Source organism: Arachis duranensis, chromosome 10, assembly GCF_000817695.3.
Source record: "Arachis duranensis cultivar V14167 chromosome 10, aradu.V14167.gnm2.J7QH, whole genome shotgun sequence".
Classification (NCBI taxonomy): Eukaryota; Viridiplantae; Streptophyta; class Magnoliopsida; order Fabales; family Fabaceae; genus Arachis; species Arachis duranensis.
The window spans coordinates 91,845,556-91,869,654 of record NC_029781.3 but is presented as its reverse complement, the minus strand read 5'-3'; the positions used below and the strand labels follow the sequence as shown (position 1 = coordinate 91,869,654).

General features: G+C 33.3%; 1 protein-coding gene across 1 annotated transcript; it reads right to left on the bottom strand.

Annotated features, from left to right (window-relative positions):
• Positions 1-1,328: 1,328 nt before the first annotated feature.
• Positions 1,329-4,411, bottom strand: LOC107470973 (protein ROLLING AND ERECT LEAF 2). Its single transcript, XM_016090406.3, has 4 exons — positions 3,147-4,411; positions 2,665-2,843; positions 2,324-2,547; positions 1,329-2,234 (listed from the first exon to the last, which is right to left on the bottom strand). The coding sequence occupies exons 1-4, from the start codon at positions 4,165-4,167 to the stop codon at positions 1,439-1,441; spliced, it is 2,220 nt and encodes a 739-aa protein (XP_015945892.1). The 5' UTR covers positions 4,168-4,411; the 3' UTR covers positions 1,329-1,438.
• Between the last annotated feature and the right edge of the window lie 19,688 nt (positions 4,412-24,099).

Below are 24,099 nucleotides of genomic sequence, written 5' to 3'. Positions count from 1 at the left end.
CATGAGAATTTTTTTGAAAATAATTGTCACTATCCATGAGATGGAATACAAGTTTTGGCAAAAACTAAACTAATTTTTTTATACAAGGATGAATAATATGGGAATATAAAAATACAATGATAATTATATTAAATAATGGAGAATGAATTTGTCGTTCTTAAAATTAGGAGTAAATTAACAAATAAATTTTTTAAAATGTATATTTTTGATAGATAAATTCATAAAAAAAGTATCAATAAAATCCTTTACGAAAGTAGATGCGAATATATTATCTCTAATTAGTCCCTATAATTAGAGTAAAAAATTTTAGTTTGATCTAACTTATCCATGTCTATGTTATCCTGAAGGACTTTAGTAGTACTTTAGCAGAAATTAATTTATCTAAAGTACAAATTTTAAGAATTTATTTGTCACTTTCCTCTATAAATTTTAAGAATTTTTGGGTAATGCTAAATAGACAAAAAAAAAAAATAGCCATAACTTATCTTATTTAGCATTTATTAATTGTTGCGCAACAATTAATAAATGCTAAATAAGGCAAATTATAACTATTTTTGGTTGATTTTCTTTGGTTACCAAACATTTCCGTTTTTTTATTGAGCGTAATTAATAACAATACTTTTCTTAAAATGCAATGATAATTATTGAACATAATTTAGAAATAGCATACCATAAATGATTGATATTTTTAATTTAAAAAATATTTAATAATAAAAAATAACCAAAAAAATTAAAATTTGACTTATTTAGCATTCATTAATTGTTGATGGAATTAATGAATATTAAATAAATTAAGTTTGAGTTGTTTTTTTTTCTCCCACCCAACATTACCATTTTAATTTTAGAATTGCAAAATTACTATCCCCCAAAAAAAAATTCAGTGCCAAAATTATATATGAAAACATAAAAACATTTCAAACTATTGAAACTTGGAAGAATAATTTACAAAAATATCATCTATAAAACGACCCACTTTTAAGTTGAATTTATCAAATAAAAATAAACTCAGTCTCTAAATATACCTTGTGAATGTTTGATCTTCCATAGATAATTTACAAGAACGTGATTTTTGTGACTAATGCTTGTACTTCATTACATATTTCAAAACCAAATATGGTAGTTGTAAGGAGAGACTTCTTTCACCACTTGATTAGGATACACATCATATTGATCATGAGTCAACATATAATTTGGTGAAAGTCAACAATCTTAAACCCATTTTAGGCTAATTAATTGAATAACAATAAATAAATAAATCATATCATACACACTTGAGCAATAAGCTTCCATCAAAGGCCTATGATCTATGGCAAAATTTTAACACAAGATTCATAAATATGCATTTTCACACACACTTGTGTCATGATAATGAACAAAGGCCTCAAGTTTGAACAGAAAAAACCTACATAGGCTTCTCAAAACAAAAGCATTTACATTGTCATGCTGTGCCACCTTCTTGTGATTGTGTGACTGCCTTGAGTTTCTGGTATGCGTCGGCGCTCGCATGAGCATAGTCCGATAGCGCGCGGAAGAGCTCAGGCAGGCGAGTTTTGAGACTTTGTAGTGACTTCTCTCGAACCTGAAGACACAGTTTTTGGTGAGCTTCGACTTCCTCTTCCAGTCTCTTCTTCAAGCTCTCAACGACGAATTGCTTCTCCGAGACAGGGTTGTTTGTGTTTACTTCCTCTCCTCTTTCGTGATCTGCTTCCTCGGACCCTCGCCGGAGTAAATACTTCTGGTACCATTCCTCGAACGCTTGGTTTTTCCGCAAGTATTCCTTTCTGGTTTCCTCCCATTTCTCCTTTAGCTTCATCTCTTCCTCTTGCTGATTTATGATCGTCTTGATCACGGCAGCGAAGGAGGAAATGGCGGATTTCGCTAGCTCATCGGGGAGCTTGTCAACGTAGTCATGCCAAGCAAGGAGGAGGGTTTGGATTGGAGGATTCTGGGCTTTGGGTGGGGACGAGATTTTCTCTTTTAGGTTGCTTTCGATAGGGATGAGGTTCAACTTGAGCCAGCTATGAAGAGCTTGTATGTATTGTTTCTGGTGAGTCACAAGCTTCTCGAATTGAGAATGCCATTCTTGAACAACATTCAGAAGTTGCACGCTGCGGTCGTAATGAGGCTTGGTTGTTTCCTTAGGAGCCTGCGAAATATCAACCGATTTGAGGTCCATAACGATTTTCAGCTGGCTGTCGTGATGCATGCACATAGTCTCCCACATGTTCGCCATCCTGAAGAGAAGTCGATTAGGTTCCTGATTAAGACTCTAGCAAATAGTTCGAAACATTAATTACTCGGATCCTGCGCAACTCAAACTTACTCATTAACAAGAGCAACCAATTTCGGATACAACTGTGCGTCACGGATATGATTCACTTCGGAAACTGTTGAATCCATCGACTGCATGTCAACTATATATCTCGTGTGCAAATGACTTACGGCAGCTTTGGTTTTCTCCAAGGATTCAGCACTGGCACCGCGTTTCTTCTGCTTGTTTAGGATGGCGACTTTTCGCTGGTATTCGAACTTCATAAGCTCGCCTTGCTGTTCGACAAGCAGAGCAGCGAACCTCAATAAGGCATAAGCTTTTGTAAACCATTACAAGATACTAACATGAAAAATAACAGATAAGAAATGTCGAAAACGGAAGATGATAGCTACCTTCACCTCCTCATAAAGCTTCTTTTCCCATGCTAACAACTTATCCAAAACAGTGGCATGAGTTTCATATTCTTCTGAATCGAAATCATCCTTGGCGCCGTCACCACCATTCGACACGCCTCTAAACGACCTATTCCAAGTGATCACGCGCATAACTCTCGCAGAATGATCAATGTGACCTGCAGCAAATCAGCACCATAAAACCATTCAATTCCCAAACAAACAACCAACTAAAATACACTTCAATTCGCGCGCACACACAACTCCAAAAGGGAAACAAACAAATTCACTAAATCCCCTTTGGTTTCCCACAAAGACAAAGACCAATGGATTGCTGCATACAATACAATTCATTCATCCAGCCCAAGTTTTTTAAACAAATTCCATAAATAAACACGAGACACAAAATAACAACATAAAATGATCTGCATATACGAAGTCGGGACTAAAATGACTAACAAAATCAAAAGAATGGAAGTTACCCCTATTGTCAGCAAAATTGGAATGATAATGCAACCTAGTGGCCTCAAGCATCTTGTTAACTTCCTGAGAACTCTCAGAAGCTTTGAGGAAGTGATCATCAAGAAGGGTCAAAATCTGCAAAAGAGTAACACTTGGAACAACAACCTTCATTGCTCTTCTGAAATCAGCAGGTGCAGTTTTTGAATGCTCAATGTGCGTAGCTTCTGAGATCTCCAAATCATGATGATCTTCCATAACCACAACACCACCTTTTTCTTTAACATTCTCAGGGGTCTTAGGTTCAACCTCTTCCTCCATTATAACACCATTCTTCTTTCTAACATTAACATGTTCACTTTCTTCAACAACTTCTTCTTCTTCTTCTTCATTGATGACGTCATCATCTTCACCATCACCCAAAGAAGGGCCAGGCATGTTATCTACCATGAAAAAATAGTCCCAGGCCATGCCTTTTGCCTCCGGCATCGGCGGAACCGCCTTCAGCTCCGGCGTCCTCGGCGGAGACGACGGCAGCGCGTCACCGGATCCACCATTTTTCTTTGAGACATTATTTTGTTGTTGTTCTCCTTCGTCCTCTTCGGCAATGGCGCCGGTGGCGTCCATTCCGGCGGCGATGTTACGGCGGTGCTGGGTGGCGATGGCGGGGGGCATGGTAACGGCGCGTTTAAGAGGGACAGGAGAAGGTGAGAAGCTCGGCAACGGAGGAGGAGGCGGAGGAAGGGTGTCGTCTATGGGAGGAGGAGGCGGCGGTTGGGGATTGTCCGCGGCGGAGAGAGGCGGAGGAGGCGGAGGCGGATGTTGGTGGTTGTTGGTGGTGTTATCAAGGTGTTCGGCGAGGTTGGTCTCGCCGTGGGCGTAGTCGCTGAGGGCGGCGCCGGTGTGCTTGAGTGCGACGGCGTAACCAGAGTGACCGGCGGCGAAGGCGTTTCGGGCGGCAACCGCTTCTTTCATAAGGGCTTTCCGGTCTTTACACCTTGCCACTGATTCCTCATTATCGATCTTAGATTGCGCGCAGCCCATTGCATAAAAACGCAAATGGGGTTCCGATTCTGAATGAAAGATCGGAGCTTGATGAAGAAGAGAGAGAGAGAGAGAGCGGTAGCTAGCTCATGAAGATTGTAAGGGTTTTTGGGGTTCCAAAACGGCGTCGTAATGGGATAGAGTTCTTCGTTTTGAGTGCAAAGATGAGAGAGAAGCGAAGTGGTGGCAGTGGCAGAGATTCTCTTTTTTGGTCGCAGGCTTTGGTTACGAGGTGTCTTTATCGCTTCAATTTTTAAATTAACGGTCATATTATTATTATTATTAGGGAGCCACTTAAATAAAGATGTTAAAAACGTCTTTTTTTAAAGATGTTTTTTAAAAATTAAAATTTAACACATATAATCAGTTAAATTATATTATTAGGGCTAGAATTTAGGATTTTCAAAATTAATATATATAATAAGAGTATTTTAATTATTTTATATAATAGGGATATTGTAGTAATTTTTTATAAAAAATAATATTAATTTAGACATATTCAAAATTTGATTCACTATTCATTTATCAAATTAATTTTTCTGACCTAATTTTGATAAAAATAACATAATTTAAATTATTATATGTGTTAAATTTTAATTATTAAAAAATATCTTTAAAAAAAGACATTTTCTGCGTCTTTATGGAAGCATCCCCTTATTATTATTGCTGCTTCTTTTGTTTTTGTTTCAGCCTCACCGCCTTCTCGTACAAATCTTAATCAATCTGGTTAAGCAATAGGAATTTTGAGGAGGAAAAAGGGTTCTTTTATACTTCCCCATTCAAAAGTTTGAGCTAACAACTAATTCTTCTACTATTTTGTGTTCATAATTAATAAATAAATAACAATAGTATGTCCATATTAAAAACTAATTGTTATGTATATTTTAATTCATTATGTACTTTTAATATATTTAATTTTGTAATCAATTTTAGAGTACACTTGTATGGTAGGTTGATAAATAAATTAAATTATGTTTATATTTAAAGTTTAGTTAACAAGTGTTCTAAAACTATATTTTAGGGTTTATTAGTATTATAACCATTTTTAAAAATTTTCTTTTAATAATAGTATAAGATATTTTTTAATTAACAATCTTAGTAAGTGCTCACATGTTTATCAGAATTCCACAATTGGTGTAGAATCTTTGCGTACACTTAATTGTGTGTTGTAAATGGCTTGAGGAAGTTTATTTATGAGGAAGTACATTGTATCGACCTACTTTACTAGCCTTTTACTATTTAAATTCTTTTCTTGGTGTAACTAATTCTTGGTTAATTCAATTAGTTTGATGTTATTTCCTTTGAATCAAGTTTTGATAGTATTGTAAGAAGTCTATCCGTTCACTTTGGGTTAGAATGATGCACATTTTTTTATTAAAAAAAAATATAGATGTATTATTTTTTTATGAAGTTTTATGACAACACTAGCCCTGTGTTTGGTTCAAAGGACATCGGAATATAAAGAAAGAAATTTTGTAGCATTGTGTTGAAAAGAAATTTCTCTATTATTCTCTAGAAATTAAAGCATAAATTATTCATTATAATGTATTATTACATAAATTATACATTATAATGTATTATTGTATGCTAATTTTAATTATAAATATGTTTAATACATAAAATAATTTTTTATATATTTTATTTAAATTTTGAATATCATATTTGAATAAAACTCTAAATAAATTAGGTTTAATTATTTTGGAGCAATTTACTTATTTAAAACATTTAGAAGAAAACGTTACCAAAATACAACTTTTGAAAACATCAGACGCAATTGCAACTTTTTAATTATATGTAAACCGCAACATTTTCTTGCGGATTAAGATTTGCACGTAAATCGTACACCCTGCCGCAGTTTACGTTGAGATGATGATAGTGCATAAGCTGCGACACCCTGTAGCAATTTATGTTGAGAGGAAAAAGTGAAGAAATCGCGACACCCTGTAGTGATTTCTTCGAATTATATGTACTATAGATTCTTCATATAGTATATGTTAATATTTTTAGGTTTATTCCATTATGCCTCCAATTATGAGTACAATTAGTTATTTGAGTTTTTATATATCATCTTGTTCCATCTTACTTGGTGCTTTCACTTGAAACTTTTTCTTTTGATAATGGACTCTATAAAATCCAGTCAAATCGCATTTAATTAAATATAAATTAAATATGAGCAAATATAGTTAGAAAATTTATTAATAAGAATTTGAGGATTTAAATATGATATTTAGACTTAGTAAATTTTTCTGAGTCGGAGAACATAGTTTTTTGTGTAAAAATGCGCACTGCAAATTTGACCACCAATACCAACTGAGATCTGTCCGGTACTACAGCTGAATAAATTAATTATAAGTGAATAAGGTTAGGAAACTAGACATTATAATTTGGGAAGCTAGAAATATTTAAAATACGATTTAAAACTCTAATCTTAAAGGTTTTGGTCCAAATTTTGGACCAACAGGCTAAATTGATTGGACCGGGCCCAAGTCCAACCTACATTAACCCAAATTAATAAGCATTCACCTCATTCTTTCAAAGAGAGAGAGAGAGAGAGAGAGAGCCGGGGAAGTGAGAAGAGAAGAGAGGAGTGAGGGTTTCACTATTCACCCTCCTCTTCAAATCACCATAACTTGAGCTACGGAGTTTCAATCGACGAGTTGTTTGCGGCCACGCATCGCTCTCCTTGTTCTCTTCAATTCTATATATGTATTGTGTTGAGTTTCTCAATAACCTCTGCCCAGTTTTTGTTTTTCCTTTTAAATTTGAATTTGGTTGTGGATTTTGAGGAAATATGTGATTTTGATTATTTAGGAGTGCTCTAGTACGAGCCATTAGTGAGTTCCATCAACTAATTTTGTGGGTTCAGGCAAGGAACCCTCTAATCCTTGTGATTTATCAATTTCATGAACCCTAGATTGATTATAAGTGTGAAAATTGATTATGTTAGAGTATTGGGTGATTTTGGTTCACAATTGAAAGATTGATATTACTTGTAGGGTTTCGATGAGGCTTGGAGCTAAGGCTTGGTAGAGATTTTCAAGAAGAAGCTCAATTATTTTGGCTACAAGAGGTATGGTTTAAGTTTTATTTAAGTACCGTGTGGTGTGATAAGAATTCCTAGGCTAGATGCCCCTAGGATTAGATTTGGATTATGTATTTGGATGAATTTGATGTGCGTAGATGATATATTGTGGTAATTGAAGGTTTGGATGAAATTAGTGTGATGGTGCATAATTGGTGTGTTATTCAATTTTGTATTTGATAAGAAATTGTGTGAATTATGAGTTATACATGTATTATCACACAATACACACATCAACTCACCTTCCTTACCTCTTCCGGCCTCCGACCCAAAATTCACCAATATAATATATATATTATATTGGTGAATTTTGGGTCGGAGGCCGGAAGAGGTAAGGAAGGTGAGTTGATGTGTGTATTGTGTGATAATACATGATGATTTTAATGAGTGTGATATTGTTGTTGATTATTGAGATGGAAGTTGAATGATAATAATATTGGGTAGTGATATTGGGTCTGTATGCTTGTGGATGTTAATAAATGAAGAGGCTTGGTGATGTGGATATAGGATGGTAGAATGATGTGCTTGTGATGTATATTGTTGAGGTTTACATTTTTATAAGTAGAATATGGGTATGGAATAGATGATCTATGTGATGCTAGGTCTTGGAATGATGAAAAGGTATATGAATATGAATTAAGCACATTAGGACTGCTTTGAGTGTGGAATAAGTGATGTTGGATTGAATATTTGGTAAAATTGAGGTTTAGAGATTTTTAGTGAACTTTGACGGATCATATCTTGAGTTACAATTTTTAAAATTTAATGATTTTTGTATTAAAATAAAGACAATTCAAAGAGCTTTAAAATGGTATCAATTTTGTAGAAATTTGAATTTTGTAGAGAAAGATATGATTGTCGAAAGTTAGTGTTCGAAATCTGAATTCCGTGATGTTGCAAAATTTTTGGTTTCTGGTTTGTGTGCGCACGCACACACTGTGTATATTTTTTAAAGCGTGCGTACGCACGCACATACAGAGATATGGCTGCTGTTGGGAGCGCTAGCACGCCTTGGGCACACACAACCAACAAAGTTTTGCAAGATGTGCGCCTGCTCACGCTGGGAAGTGCGTTCTGTTGGGGGCATTCGCATGTTCTGTGCGTACACTCAACAATAAAAATTTTACTTTCTGTGCATACACAAAGTCTTGTGCGCACGCATACTTTTTAAAAATTCTTCTGGGCATGTGTACACACAACCCTGTGTGCACGTACATTGCCCTCTTTTTCAAAGAAAATCTTATTTTTAACTGTTTTACCTTTCTGACAAGCTTGCAACTTTCCGTAACACTTACTTAAACAATTTTACCAGTTTTAGAGTATTGAATCAAGAGAGAGAATAGTAAGGAAAAAATGGTGAAATTTTGATTATGAGATTAGAAGACTGTGACTTAAGCTTGGTAAGTTCTGTAGATGAGATAAGAAGAGAATTAATGATGATTATAGGATTGTTAGCGAAAGCGATGATGATGAGGAGATTGTTAATGAGAATGATGATGGTTATGAGACTGATAAAGATGATGATAATAATTATGAGATTGTTAATGAGAATGATAACGATTAAGAGATTGATATTAAATATGATATTGATTGCAATACATCTACCTGAGTAGATGCAGTGGCATTGATATACTTGCTCCAAGATGTGGTGAGATATACCTGCCTGGGTGGATGCAGTGGCATTGATTCCACTTGCTCCGGGTTTAGTTTGCAACTCCTGGGATGGATGCAGTGGTTAGCCCCCACTTTCTTCCAGTCGAGGTTGATTTAAGATTTGTGAAATTATCTGAGTTTCGGATTTCCTTGGTTAGATGCAGTGGGTCGGCTCCACTTTTTCCAGGTTGAGATCCGAGATTCTGTTGACCCTGTGTCGTAAGATGTGGCCGGACACTTATACCTTTCCGGATAAGCTCTCCCCTATGGATATTTTATTTTGATTTTTGAGCTTGGGGATGCGCGCTCGCAGGAACTGTCCAATGGTTAGCTACTATGACATGTCGGGTTGGCTTTGTAACCGACTGATGATATCATCAGCCATAGGGTAGGCATTCATCATTTGCATATGTTTGAATTGTTTGGGTTTGCCTATTTGTTTTGGATTGCCAAATTGTACATATATGCTATGCTACCTGATTAAATGCTACTTGCTTTACTTGTACTTTAATTGTGTATTACTTGTCTGTATTACTTGTGTTTGTACAACTAAGAGGTCCCTCATGCTGGTGTCGATTGACGCTGAGGGCTATTCTTTTTAAGATGGAGTATTGATATGATTAATTTAAAATGATGATTATTGAATGAGGTAATTTGAGTTCCCTAGGTAGATGCAGTGAAGTGATTTCACTGCTCCAGGTAGAAAATGAGATAATTTGAGCTTCCTGGATAGACACAGTGAAGTGATTTTACTTGCTCCAGGTAAGGATATGAAGTAATGATATAGAATTGTTGAGACAGAATAGCTGGTGATGGTTTTGTTTATGATTCTGATTCTGATTTGTTGGAGAGTTAGAAAGTTGGAAAGCATGAGGAAAAGGAATTAGATTAAGCATTCCCTTATGACAGTTGCCTATTTATGGATTAGTGAGAAAATAGGATGAATATTGGGTGAAAGAAAGTTTAGGATGCTAAGTGAGATTTTATTACAATGCATTGTATTTATTTGACACTTTTACCGTACTGGGAGCCCATGGGTCGAGGGGTTCTCATTCCGTATATATATTCTGTTTTTCAGATGTAGGTCCTGGTGCTCAGCAGTGAGCTGGATTCGTCTGGATGACGGCGGAGTCTATCTGATTCTATTTTGTGCTTTTAGATCTCTCCCCTTATTTTTGTAAAACCAATTATGATGTATGTATGTATTCTTTTAAAACTTGCCTATAGAGGCTTTGATGTATTTTTGGAGAGATATGAATTTTCTGTTGTCAACTGTTTTAACTTTGTAACCCTAGTCGACCTAAACTTCGTGGGTTGCGACTAGTGGCTAGTATACTTATATTTATGTCTATTCTATTTTCCTCCTCATACGCTTTAGTTATTTCATCCATTAGCCGAACGCGTTGAATTTTCCTAAGTTTCGATACGTGAGTATTACGACTTCGCGATTTTATTTTACTTCTTTTCATGCTTCTCGTTTAATATTTCCTTTCAACATATATATAATTACATATTATAATCCACCTTGAAAGTCATACCACCTTAATATCATTGACTTATGACTCGAGCGTAAGAATCTATATATTAAGGTGTTATAAACTCAATCTTCTCTCCATTTCGTTTAGACCAAATATACAAAAATATAAGAACCAAAACTTCTCTACTGGATTTGATGTTTAATTAAAAATTTAAGAGTTTTTTTTGTGTGTGTTCATTTATAAACAATCCCACTAAAATTTGAATAATTTCACATTAGTTAATGCTTTTTAGAGTTACTACTTGTACAAAATAAATTAAAACTTTCCTCATCAATGTACTTCATACAAAATCTTTTAAATTTGTTTCAATCACTAGCAGTATGAATATTTTAATTTTTTATTATTTTTAATATTCTCTTTCATATTTTAATTTTTATATTTTTTTGTTTATATGATATTTGTAGTTGGTTTTATCAAATTTTTATTCTTTCTTATCTTTATGAGTTCTTTTATGTACTATATTTTTATTTTGTATAAAAAAATTTATTTTTTATTTGGCTTTTGTAAAATTTGTAATTGTAATTATTATATAATATGTTTATTATCAAAATTTTACATAATATGAATTATGATCCTATTTAAAAAGACAAAATAAATGAAAAACTAATTATAAGTAACAATAGAATCATAAATAATAAAAATGTATAGTTTAAAATAATACTAAATTAAAGAGTACTGATAGTACTAAAAAAATTATAAAATATTTTTTGTTTGACATTATAAAATTTATAGTACTCTCTTTCATATTTTTATTTTTTATTGTATTTATTTTATTTATATGATAAATAATTTTTATATTTTTTTTAGTGATATGATATTTCATGTAGATTATTATTTTTTGCAATTCTTATTATTTCTTTGTCCATATTAACTTTTTTTTAGTATTTACTATTCTTTATGTCTAATATCTTCGTTCAAAATTTTTTATCTTCTATTCGGTTTTGTAAAATTTATAATTATAATGCACGTATACAATATTTTATTGTAATTTTTTTATAATATAGATTCTGAATCCCATTCAAAAATTTCCAAATAAATAATCTGCTACTCTCCTTAAGCGGATTTATACTCGTTCAATTTCTGAAGAAACTACTAGAAGGTGTCGCAGTTTTTTCGTGCAGCCATTTGTTCAAAAACTGCTACAGGGTGCAGCAGTTTCTGCATGCACGCCGTTTAACTAAACCGCAATAGGGTGTAGCGGTTTATGTGTAATCCTAATTCGTGAGAGGGTGTCGCGATTTACATATAAGTAAGAAAGTTGTAATTGCGTCCGCTATTTCTAAAAGTTGTATTTTGGTAACGTTTTTTTCAAATATTTTAAATAAGTAAATTGCCCATCATTCTGTTAGTCATTATAATTTTATCAAATTTACAATTAGATCTTTATCTTTTTTTAATTGGGTTCTTAGACTACTTTTAGTTTTGTAATTAGGTCTTTTTCATATAAAAAATATTAGAGTTAACAAAATATTTCTCTGCAAATTAAAGGTATCCACAATTAAGAACCTAATTAAATCTTTGGCCACATATTTTCTAGAAAAAAATTCCTTTAATTTTAATATTTTTGGTACAAAAATAACCTAATTATAAAATTAAAAGCAGCGTAGAGACCCAATCGAAAGAGAAAAATATAGAGACCTAATTACAAATTTGGTGAAACTATGAGTAAATGGTTAAATTCGTCCTTGAAAAATCACTTGGTCTCCAAAGTAGATTCAAGAAGATTTTTTTAATCAAATTTGTTTTATATTAGTCCTTCTATCACTTTCATTATTGACCGCTTCAAAATTTGTTGATATGATATATTATTAAGTGATACCATATTGACCGTATCATAAATTCGACTGTCGTAATTAGCTACTAATAGGGTAAATTTATGCAAATAGATCAAATCAATCCCAAATTGAGAGAGACTTTGAGGCATTGAAATTCTTCAATTTGAGATTAATTTGATCTAATTTGATAAATATATCATGTTAATAGTCAATTAGGACTGTTAGATGTATATTGTAGTATCACTTAATGTACCATAACAATAAGCTCTAACGCAATAAGCAAATGAGGTGATAGAAGAACTAATGTGATCAATTTAAAATTTTTGAAAGACGAATTTGATTAAAAAAATTTTTAGAGATCATTTTGAAAAATAAATATTTTTTAAAAAACAAATTTAATTATTTACTTATAAAATTATAAAAACTAATAGAATAATTAAATTAATAAATTATTTATCACATTATTCTACAACCTATTATGTTTGTGTACTTTTAAGACATATTTAATGTATATAATAAAACTTCAATTTTAATTATAAGATGTATTTGTCAAAGGTGGGATTTTTTATTTAAATAAATTAAATAAATATATTAATTATTGAAATAAATAATTTTAAAAATTATTACCGAAATTCGTCTCCCCAATAAACGAGATACGTGTTAAGTTAATGCGTTTACAGTGTAAACAAGATACCGTAATACAAATTTCAACATCTATAAAAAGATGTGTAACCCTTAGCATTCTCCACATATATTTATATCTTCTTGTCTCTCGTTTTTCTCACAAAAAGAAGGCAAAAATATCCATTAATAGCGGATATGTAGTTGTGTGTGTTTATCCCAATTGTCGTATAAAAAACGGTGACAATGGGATGATATTTGAGTGTGAGAATCTGCTACTGTTGCGTACTCAGCGTGTAAGTTTGTTGTTCGAGTTGAAGAGTTTGATATTGAGCAACCTTGATGGCACAGGAACGAGAGAGATTGGAAGAGTGTGGTATAGGTTGCTAGCACCGTTGGATAATGGAGTTTTCCGATTTCGACTATTTTGACTCTTGGGGGACAAGCATGTATGACTCATGTTTGACATCCATAGGAGAATCATGTTGAAACAAGTGATGGAGCTTTTCGTCGAGGTTGGAGATGTTGGTGGTGGTTGTTTTGTACACTCAACATTTGTGCAGGATGACCTACCTCTCACACCACCACCGATTCATGTCGCCATTCCAGTGGAAGACATGGAGGTGGGTGAGGGTGACTCAGACGAAGAGTACATTGCCAAAAGTGCCGATACGATTCTTCTGAAGGGGATGATCGGGAGGAGTTTGTACCAGAAACACCGGCCGAGATAGCGGTGTGCTATGTTTTGTCCCCCCTCCTACCCGATTCCAATACTATCAGATGTACTAAGTCACTATCATACATTGGATCTGGACACCATGCATGAGAAATATTCATTTTCCAACACTGAGGAAGAGGATTACAACCTAGATGTTGGGGTAGAGTTTGGGGTCGGCCATAGATTCAAATGCCGAGATGCAGTGATGTAAGGTGTGAAGAAGTACAGTATTCACAGAAGTGCTGAGTACCGAGTGATCGAATCAGTCCGATTAAAGTACCATGTGTATTGCCGTCAAGCTAGAAATGGCTATCCATGGAGTCTCCGTGTTACCCTCCGACAGAACCTCAGATACTGGTGAGTTGAAGTGTAATTGAGTCGTACTTACTCATTTATGATTACTATATATTGAGTTATTTCCAACCATGGATGTTTTATTTTGTTAGGGAGGTCCGGAGGGTTGGTGGAGCCCATACTTGTTTAGCACCCACTATGTCCCAAGACCATCGACAGTTGGATAGCAATCTCATCTGCAAGGTCATCTTGCCATTGATACAGTCCATCTGTCAGCATCCCTGTCTTGCAAGGTGCAGTCTGACAGAGCTATCACTTCAAACCTTCGTACAGATAGGTGTGGATGGCGAAGCAAAAGGCAACTGCTCAGATATACGGAGATTGGGAGGAGCCATACAACAAGGTGCTGAAACTGCTTCAGGCACTGCAGAGTTATTTTTCCGAAACTATTTGTGAGTTAAGGGTCATACCGTACTACGCGGGCACCTTCTGGTCCGCGACTCTAGCATGTTCAACAAAGTGTTTTGGGTTTTTCCATCATGTGTTGAGACTTTCAAGCATTGAAAGCCGTTTGTTTACGTCGATGGCACACATTTGTATGGCAGATACGGTGGGATGTTGCTTATTGTAGTGGCGCAAGACGGCAACAACAATATCCTGCCTATTCCTTTTGCCATTGTGGAGTCTGAGCGTACGAAGTCATAGCCGTTCTTCTTTACTAATTTGAGACGACATGTCACCCCCACAAAAAGACATGTTGGTTATCTCTGATAGATCGCAGGCGATCAAGGCTGTACTCAACGCCGATGATAGTGGTTGGCAACCTCCTAGGGCGTTCTACGCTTATTGTATTAGACACATGGCCGCAAACTTCATGACCCATTTCAAGTCAGTCGAGGGCAAGCGATACCTTATTAACGCTACTTATAGTCCAAGCAAGACTGGGTACAAGGGGTATATGGATGCCTTGAGAGGTTTGTCACCGGGGATGGCAGACTGGGCTGGTCGTTTCAACAAAGAGATATGGCTGCAACACTGCGATAGCGGTCAACGGTTTGGTCATATGACAACAAATCTGTTAGAGTGCATCAATGCAGTTCTCAAGGGTGCATGGTACTTGCCGATTTCTGCCATCGTGCGCATCACATACGAGAGGTTGCAGAAGTTGTTCGTCACGAAGGACAGGGAGGCACAGTCACAACTGGCTGCTGGAAATCGCTTCTCCCAGAGGCTGATGGCAGCCATTGAGAAGAACAGAGAAGGCATCCTGAAAATGCGTGTTACTCATTGTGATCGACAGGATTCAATATTTGTTGTGGAGGAGTTAGAGCCGTTCGAGGGTTGGTCGCAAGGTTCCTTCCTTCCCCCAGCCTTATCTCGTTTACACTGTAAACGAGATAAACTTGTATGTATCATGTTTACACTGTAAACGAGATATACACTTGTCACGCGCACATGCCTTATCTCATTTACACTGTAAACGAGATAAGGCTGAAAGACAAATTTCGGTAATAATTTTTAAAATTATTTATTTCAGTAAATAATACATTTATTTCATTCATTTAAATAAAAAATCTGTTAAAGGTGTCATACTGTCATTATTGCATGCGGATAAACTATATAGTATAAATCTAGTATTTTTTCTTGATTAAATTAAAAAATAATTATTTTTCAAAATAATTCAACTTTAAATACGAGAAATCATTTTTTTGGGGATTCACGTTAGATTGTCCAGTAACGCGGCGAACTACATTATCATCAGGAAATTCGCCTAATGATCGGCGAATTGCTGGGGTTCGTCTAATTAAAAAAGACTCGCTCCCTTCTTTTGTATTTCACTTATAGTATTCTCATTCACTTTCTAAATTCGCATTTCTCTCTTGAATTTTCTCTCTCTATCGACTCTCTTAATTCCTTCACTTTTCGGGTAAGTCTTTTTTTTCTTTGTTTTTGCTTTTATTTAATATTTATTTATTTGTTCTTGTCGTATTTATTTATTTAGTTTATATAATATTATAATAATAATAAAAATAGTCATTAATTATTATAGAAATAAATATTTTAAAGTATTTTATAATCGTAGAGTTAGTAGTAATATGTAGAGTAGTTTTCAACTATTATAATCTTAAATATTTTTTGAGTAGATTACAATACATAAAAATACAAATATATATTTACAATAGAATTGTTTACGATTTAATTTGAACTTAAAGTGCATTTAGAGTAGAATTGGCATATTATTATTAGCATTATTATTATGTGTTTTTTGTAATTAGTGTAATATGATATTAGATTATAGATTAAGTATATTAATAAATTATTAATTATGACATATTATATTAGAATATAAATAAATAAATTATACATTGACAATATTTTTTTATATTTCTGAAGCTTTATATAGATTATATGGATGGAGCAAAACTTGATGAGAGGTTATGAGAAGGACACGTATAGATTACATGAGGATAATTAGATTGTCGAGAGACTATGACAAATGGTATAAAATTTAAATTATATTTAATGTGAATAAAATTTATAATTTCTTTTAGTTGGAATTTAACATAACTTTATTTGCCTTTTTAGGATGATAGAATCTAACGCACTAGAAGAAATACACTAGCATGCCTCAGCAAGCTAGCTAGGCCATTTTTCACGAGTAGACTTCGGTCATGTAGCCTACATACTTGATTGTGATCATGATTAGGCTTTAGTGTCTGCTTTGATCGAGAGGTGGCGTTCGAAATCACATACTTTTTATTTGTCCTAGGGAGTTGACGATCACCCTGTAGGATGTGGCTTATAAGTTAGGATTTCGGACGGAAGGAGATCTTGTTAGTGACTACATGACAGGATGGGAAATGTTCTACGATGGACGTAGCTTGAAGGATTTATATATGCAGTTGCTAGTGGGCGCACCAGAGCCTACTAACAGACAGGATCAGCGTAAGTGGGTCGTTAATCTATTGTGGTTCCAGTTACAAGTATGCCAGGGCTTGGATGAGGATTCCACAGAGGAGCGACATATGCAATACACCCGAGGATATATCATGCAGATCATAGGAGGTAAGCTATTTTCGGATGCGTCAGACTCTCGAGGCCACTTTTAAAAGATCTTGATCGGTGTGGACAGATGTCTTGGAATTCTACTGTTCTTTTATTTCTCTACCAGCAGATGTGTCGAGTGACACATAACAGGTAGCGGAACTTGAGTGGCTATAGTGGTTTGCTCCTTTCTTGGACGTATTATTACATCATTCCGTGTCGACCTCAAGGATTTGATGATCAGAGGTTTTCATAGGCTCAGATGTATTTAGTATTTTTTATTTGTTTCGTTGTTCTCAAAATTTCTGACTATGCATGTGTAATTTATGATAACTAATGGAATTTGCAGGTGGTTAGAGTATGAGTTAGCTAGGGACCGTGAGAAGACTAGGCTGAGGACCTAGAGACGAGTTCTCAATAGTATTAGGATGATCAATGTAAGTGATCCATCTATTTGTGTTTAATTAGAAATTTTCTTATAAGTAATTGCCTTATTATATATTTTGCAACATGTAGATTGTTTTCAAGTTGATTGGATTCCTTATGAGGACCCGCGCATTGAAGACATCATTTTGGATAGCGTACTACAGGGAAAAGGTACATGAAATGTTATTTGCTATCTTCTATGCTTTTCGATCGTCGAGTGGTACCAAGTGGATTGTGTAGTTAGGCAGTTTGGTGTAGATCAGCATATTCCTACAGCACCGCCCAACATCGATGTGATGCATGGACATCACGATGATGATGGTCGTTGGGGCAGAGGGGAATGGTAACCCAGAGCAGGGCTGGTATGACATATGGCATTCTCAGGGTAAGCATTGATTACAGTTGCACTACAGCTTCGATTTGCACCTATCTCAGAAGTATTTGTATTGGTATTGCCAGTGGATGCATTTAGTCCTCGTGGCCAAGGGTGACCTGCATGATTAGGTTCCTCCTGTGATACCACATGATTTACTGGCATATCATCTAGATCTCTGCCAGTTGAGTTTGTGAAGTAGTTAATCTCAACATCGTCCTCCATCTCATCATCAAGTATATCAATCGGTTCAGCTTCTACTTCCTAACCATCAGATACAAGGTTAACTAGATATGGATCGATAATTGAGTATCTAATTGTAGAACCCTCATGGCTTTCAACATCTACTTGTCATGCCCTCTGGCTACATATTCAGATCTTCATGGTTTGGCCCATTATTGCTATCCTCAGGTGGCACGTTTAGATCAATGTCCAATCTCGTAATGTTCTTTCTCACGATCCCATCTAACTGGGTATCATCAATTGAAGAACTTTTCTCACATTGATCAACTAGATAAAAAAAATATGAATTTTGAAAAAATGATTGTCCCAACCCCTATTTAATTTTATATTATCATCATCATAGAGTCGATACCTATGACAAACAAATAAAAATAATGCTATCAAACAGATTAGCAAAACAAAATTACTAATTAATTGATATTTATTTAAATAATATTTTATAATAAAAAGTATTATCTACTTCTATTGAATATCTGTAGTAAATTTTTTCACCCACTTTCTGTGTTGCTAACCAATAGCATGCAGAATAAAATTACTCAGTGTCGTTAAACATCTCACATTTGGTGGCATGTCAATAAATACAAAATTAGGAGAACTAAATATAACAGATTCATTATGATCTAATACTATTTCTTGATCATAATGAATTGCTAATAGCGGCCTTTGAGTCATTTTACAAATAAAAAAAGTAAGAGATAGAGGTAAAGAAATAAATTTCTGTAGGGGTAGTGCAAATGAATTCACCTCACACTCGCTATATATATGTCGTCGGGATTTGTGAAAAGTGAACTGAGGGGTAGAGCATGTAGTTCGCCTAATATCTAGGCAAACTAAGTAAGATGTAGAGCAGTTCGCCTAGACATTAGGTGAATTGTAAAAAAAAGGATACTGATAATTAATGCCATTTTAATTTTTTTTAGGAAAAAATAAATTCTTTTTAATTATTCCAGAAAAAATCCTATAAATCTATCATATAATAATATAAGGGGTGTTCAAGATCCAATCTGGCTTGAAATTCAATCCGGTTCCAAGAGATATTTTGTTGAGTTTGAATTTACTATTTTTATCCGGTGTTATTTTCGAGTCAAATTCGGGTTATAATTCAGATCACCGAGTCCAATTTGAAGTCATTTTTTTATAATAAAAAGGGTAAAATATATTTTTTGTCCCTAACATTTTTGAAAATTTTCAAAATTGTCCATAACGTTTAATTTGATTCAATTTTATCCTCAACGTTTTAAATCTATTTCAATTTTATCCTCATTATTGATTTTTTGGAAATTAAATCTGAATCAAATTTTTTCCTATTCTACCCTTTTAATTTTATTCCAATTCCCAAACATTACCTTTCTCCTTTCCCCATCGCCACATTTTCACGTTGCCATTTTCCCAGTTTCTCCACCCTCTCCCTCGTTTCCTCTCCTTCTTCTTTCTTCGTCTGTTTTTGTCGTCACTGTTAACGACGAGCTGTCCTTTCAATTTTGCCTCCATCTTTTTACTCTACTTTTTCTTTAACACTGTTCACCACTTTCTCTCTTTCCTTTTTTCTTTGCCCTATTTGAAGTCTCTTTACTTCAATCTCTCTTTTCTTTTTTTGTCACGAACTCTGATTCTGATTGTTGTGTTGTTGTTGGTGGTAATGGGAGGAGTGGTGGTGATGTTGATAATGTTGAGGTTGTTGCGGTTGTGTTTATATGTGGCGTGAGGTCGTGATGGGTGAATGGTGATAGTCTTTATATTTTTATTAAATTTTATAATTAAAAATTATATATATTTTTTAATTGAATCTTTATATTTTTTTTAGTTTTGTAATTAGGTTCTTTCGTGCCAAAAATATCTAAACTAATAGAATATTCTTTTAAAAAATATGTAGTAAAAAATTTAATTAGGTTTTGGATAAAGTATTATTTTGGTCGCGAACGTTTGGGTTGAATTTTAAGTTGGTCCCTAACATTTTAAATGTCCTATTTCTATCCCAAAAATTTTTAAACAGGTTTAATGTGGTTCTATCGTAAAGTTTGACACTAATAGTTAGCGGAATGAATGATGTGGATGTTAATAACATTATTAATTAAGTCATATCTTATTCTATGTATTAGAAAACATAACCAAAATTTGTTTGTAACACTTCTTCACCTCAATTTTCTTTTTTAAAATTTTAAATTCTAACAATCAATTATCAACGCTTCAAAATCAAAGCAAAAACTTTTATATTAACGATAGTTGGTGGATCGATTTTACTTACGTATTGAAATAAAATGCTATTGGCTCTTTAATATGCGAATTATTTGTATTAAATTTAATGATGGGACAATATTGAACCTGTTTAAAGTTTTTTTAGGATTGAAATAGGATGTTTAAAAGTTTTTGGGACTGAAATATGATGTTTGAAACGTTAGGGACTAAATTTGGATTCGACCCAAATGTTAGAGATCAAAATAAATACTTTACCCTTAGATTTTTAATTGTGGGCATTTTCAATTTGTGAAAAAACATTTTGTTAACTCTAACATTTTTTACACTAGTAAAAACTAATTATAAACTTATAAGTAGTGTAAGAATCCAATTGAAAGAAGAAAATATAAAGACTTAATTACAAATTTAATATAACTAAAAAGACAAATAAAATAATTAAACCTAAAACAAACGATTAAAAATGATAAATGAGAACTAGAAACCTTAGATACGAGCATTCATGAAGGATTTATGTATATTGATGGTGGTAGGGGTTACAAAACTCTCGGAAAACAAAACTGTTTTAATATGGTTCTTTTAATATCCAAAATACTATATGCATTTAAAAAAATAAGTAATTACCCAAATCAGTTCCGAGGATTTTAGAATCGAACATTTTAGTCCTCAAGAAAAATTAATACATAGATTAATCTTCAAGGTTTTATTCCGGCAGATAAATCAGTTCCCAATTCATTTTCTGACAATGTAATTACCCAAATCAGTCCTTAAAGATTTTAAAAACGGACATTTTAGTCCCCAAGAAAAACTAATGTACAAATCAATCCCCAACGTTTTTCTCTGTTAGACATAATAATCCCCCGTCCAAAAAAAAAAATTTTTCCGACGGAGTAATTATCCAAATCAGTCTCCAAGGATTTTAAAAACGAACATTCTAGCCTTTAAGGAAATTTAATACACAGATTAATCCCCAACGTTTTTTTTCTAGCAGTCCTTCTATCCAATTTACTTTTACTATATGTCAACATTTATTATTATTAGTTTAGCTTTGTGCATGTGGATGATAACATTAGTATATTAATACACTCTTTTCGTTGGAAACAAGTAAGGTGAATACTGATACTTTGAAATCCAAATTAAAATATTTTCTTTTAATACAAACAGATTTTTTAAAATAGGAAATTGTCGGATTCTTGTTGACAATTTGACATTATGCATATGGAATTAAGTTACAAATTTGACACACTTTTTTTTGTTAAACATGGTTTTTCCACACATTATAAATCAAAGAAAAATAATATATATGCCACATGGATGTGTATGTTAAATTAGTCTAATTATGAAGTAGGAATTCAGTTAGCTTTTTGAGTTAATTGATAATTTGGTGAATAAGTTGAGATTCAAGTGAAAATAGAAGAATAACTTTGATTATACTTAATTTCTAGTTATCACACCAAGTTAAGTTATATTAAATACAAAAATATCAAATGGTTTCAACCTTGAGTTTCTTGTAGAATAATCTCTAATAACTTTATTGAACAACATTATTATTATTATTATTATTATTATTGAGTGACAATATATATATACACTTTTTATATTTTTTATGCAAAAATTCTTTTTATATTATAAATACATACAAAAGAATTTAATGAATAAATTTATCATTATTTTTGTCCAAAAAATACAAAAAATATAGTATAATATTATTGTGTAATTAATAATAATAATAATTTTATTTTATTTTATTTTATTTTTGGACGGAGGACTATTATGTCTAACAGAGAGAAACGTTGGGAATTGATTTGTACATTAGTTTTTCTTGGGGACTAAAATGTCAATTTTTAAAATCTTTGGAGACTGATCTGAGTAATTACACTGCCCGAAAATAAACTGGGGACTGATTTGTCTGCCGGAATAAAACCTTGGGGATTAATCTGTATATTAATTTTTCTTTAATTAACTATTATTTATTTATATATAAATACATATATTATTTAATTAATTTTTAATGTATATTTTATATTTTAATATAATTTTATAATAATAACTAATTTAATTATTATTTTATGTACACATAATATAATTATTTTATTATTTTGTATATATATATTATAAGAGATAAATTTTTAATCTTTACTTGGATAAATCATTTAAATAAATTATTTGAGATAAAATTTTACTTAAATATCATGATTTCAATTTGGTTACATTTTTATTTCATTAACCTTTTATGCAAATCTTCGTAGGTAATACAATTTACAATTTTCATGTACAACAATTTAGTAGGTGGTGTTACTTTAGAGTAAATCATCATAGGTCAACTTCTAGCAGTTTAGTATGGAAATAAATCGTGCCATACTACAACGACTTTTACCGAATGTTTTTTAAATAAATAAAATAAATATTTTATTTATAGCTATGGGTAATTTGGAGCATTTTTATTGATTTGTATTGCATTACATATTTATTTATACTGTAAATGAAATAAGACACATCATGAAGTCCATATATCGTATTTGCACATGTGTTATGACACGTAACTTATCTCGTTTATAATGTAAACGAGATAAAATTTGGATGCGTCTATATGAGAAATTTGTTCGCAGTGCATCAAATGTCACTCTCATTATCCTTTAACCTTCATTTATCCCTTTGTCGGACATTTTTCTAGATAATTTTGAGATACTCAGACGTTATGGCATGCATTACAAGAGACACGCAGAATAGCGGCGGTTTTTATAGGGATTTGCGGCAGTTTTGAACTGCCGCAAAACAGTATACCAGCGGTTTCACAAACTTTGGAGTTTGGGGGTGGAGATTTGATTTTGCAGCGGTTTTAATAAACTGTTGGCACAACCGCAACAAATCAAAATGACGGAATTTGCGGTGCTTGCATAACCACCACGATTTGGTCAGTAATTTTAAAAAAAATTTGCGGCAATTTAAAAACCGCTGCAAATTTATGTAGGATTTTTTTTTTAAAATGTGATGTGTAACACCCTAATTAGCCTAAGCTTTACCTCGCATCGTAAAGCAAAGGTTAATCAGAGATTACGATAGTTCTAAGCTCATAATTATAATATATAGAAAGAATAGTATAATCTAGAAGCCCGATGAATAATATATCTTAAAAACAGAATTTGAAAAGTGCAAAACGTACTAACGAAGCTACTAACTTAAAGCACAAGAAACAGATGTGATATAACAAATATAAAGGAGTATAATATCATAAAAATCTAGCCACGGATCGCGGAGTTTAAGCCGGCTAGTCATATATACAGACAAACAGAAATCGGACAGTAAAAACAACTTATACAAGTTTCGTTCTCTCAAATACAAGCCTCTAGGCAAAAGCAAAAAATACAAAATGAGAGATGTTTAAACAAAATAAATCAAAAAACTCCAAAAGGTATCCAGATCCTCCGCTTCTGTCACCATCCAAGCAACTAACCGAGGTGGGTTGCGACCTGTATCTGAAAAACACAACAGAAATATGGTATGAGAATCGGAGGTTCTCAATATGGTAACAGTGCCCAGTGATATAGGATATAAGACTCCGGGATGCCAAAGGCAATTCTAGACTTCATATCCATCACAAGAACTCATCTTAAGGCATACTAAACAATAAAGCATATATATATAAAGATAAACCTTAACATAGATAAACAAGGTACTCTATCTTAGGGGATTTCTATTCTAACCAAACACCGCTGTCCCACAACCTCCACCAACCTATCCTCCATGCGATCCCATCGCCACCGCCTTTCGAACCTCCTCAATCCCAGTAGAAATCACAATTAATTACAATGCAAATAAATCACAAGTAGAAGCATATAAGACAAGTAACTCAAGTAGCAATTAGACATGTTATACAAATAGGCATACAATTACAAGTCGGTAAAGCAAACAAACAGATAAAAAATGCACATGATGAATATCTGTCCTACTAGCTGTGATATCACATTGTC

What these genes read in the sequence shown, in the direction of transcription:
- LOC107470973 (XM_016090406.3), bottom strand. Translation starts at nt 4,167, where the DNA reads ATGGGCTGCGCGCAATCTAAGATCGATAATGAGGAATCAGTGGCAAGG. An exon ending in AGCTTTATGAGGAGGTGAAG is followed by an intron (nt 2,548 to 2,664) that starts GTAGCTATCATC and finishes CTTGTCGAACAG; the next exon opens with CAAGGCGAGCTTATGAAGTT. An exon ending in TTGGTTGCTCTTGTTAATGA is followed by an intron (nt 2,235 to 2,323) that starts GTAAGTTTGAGT and finishes ACTTCTCTTCAG; the next exon opens with GATGGCGAACATGTGGGAGA.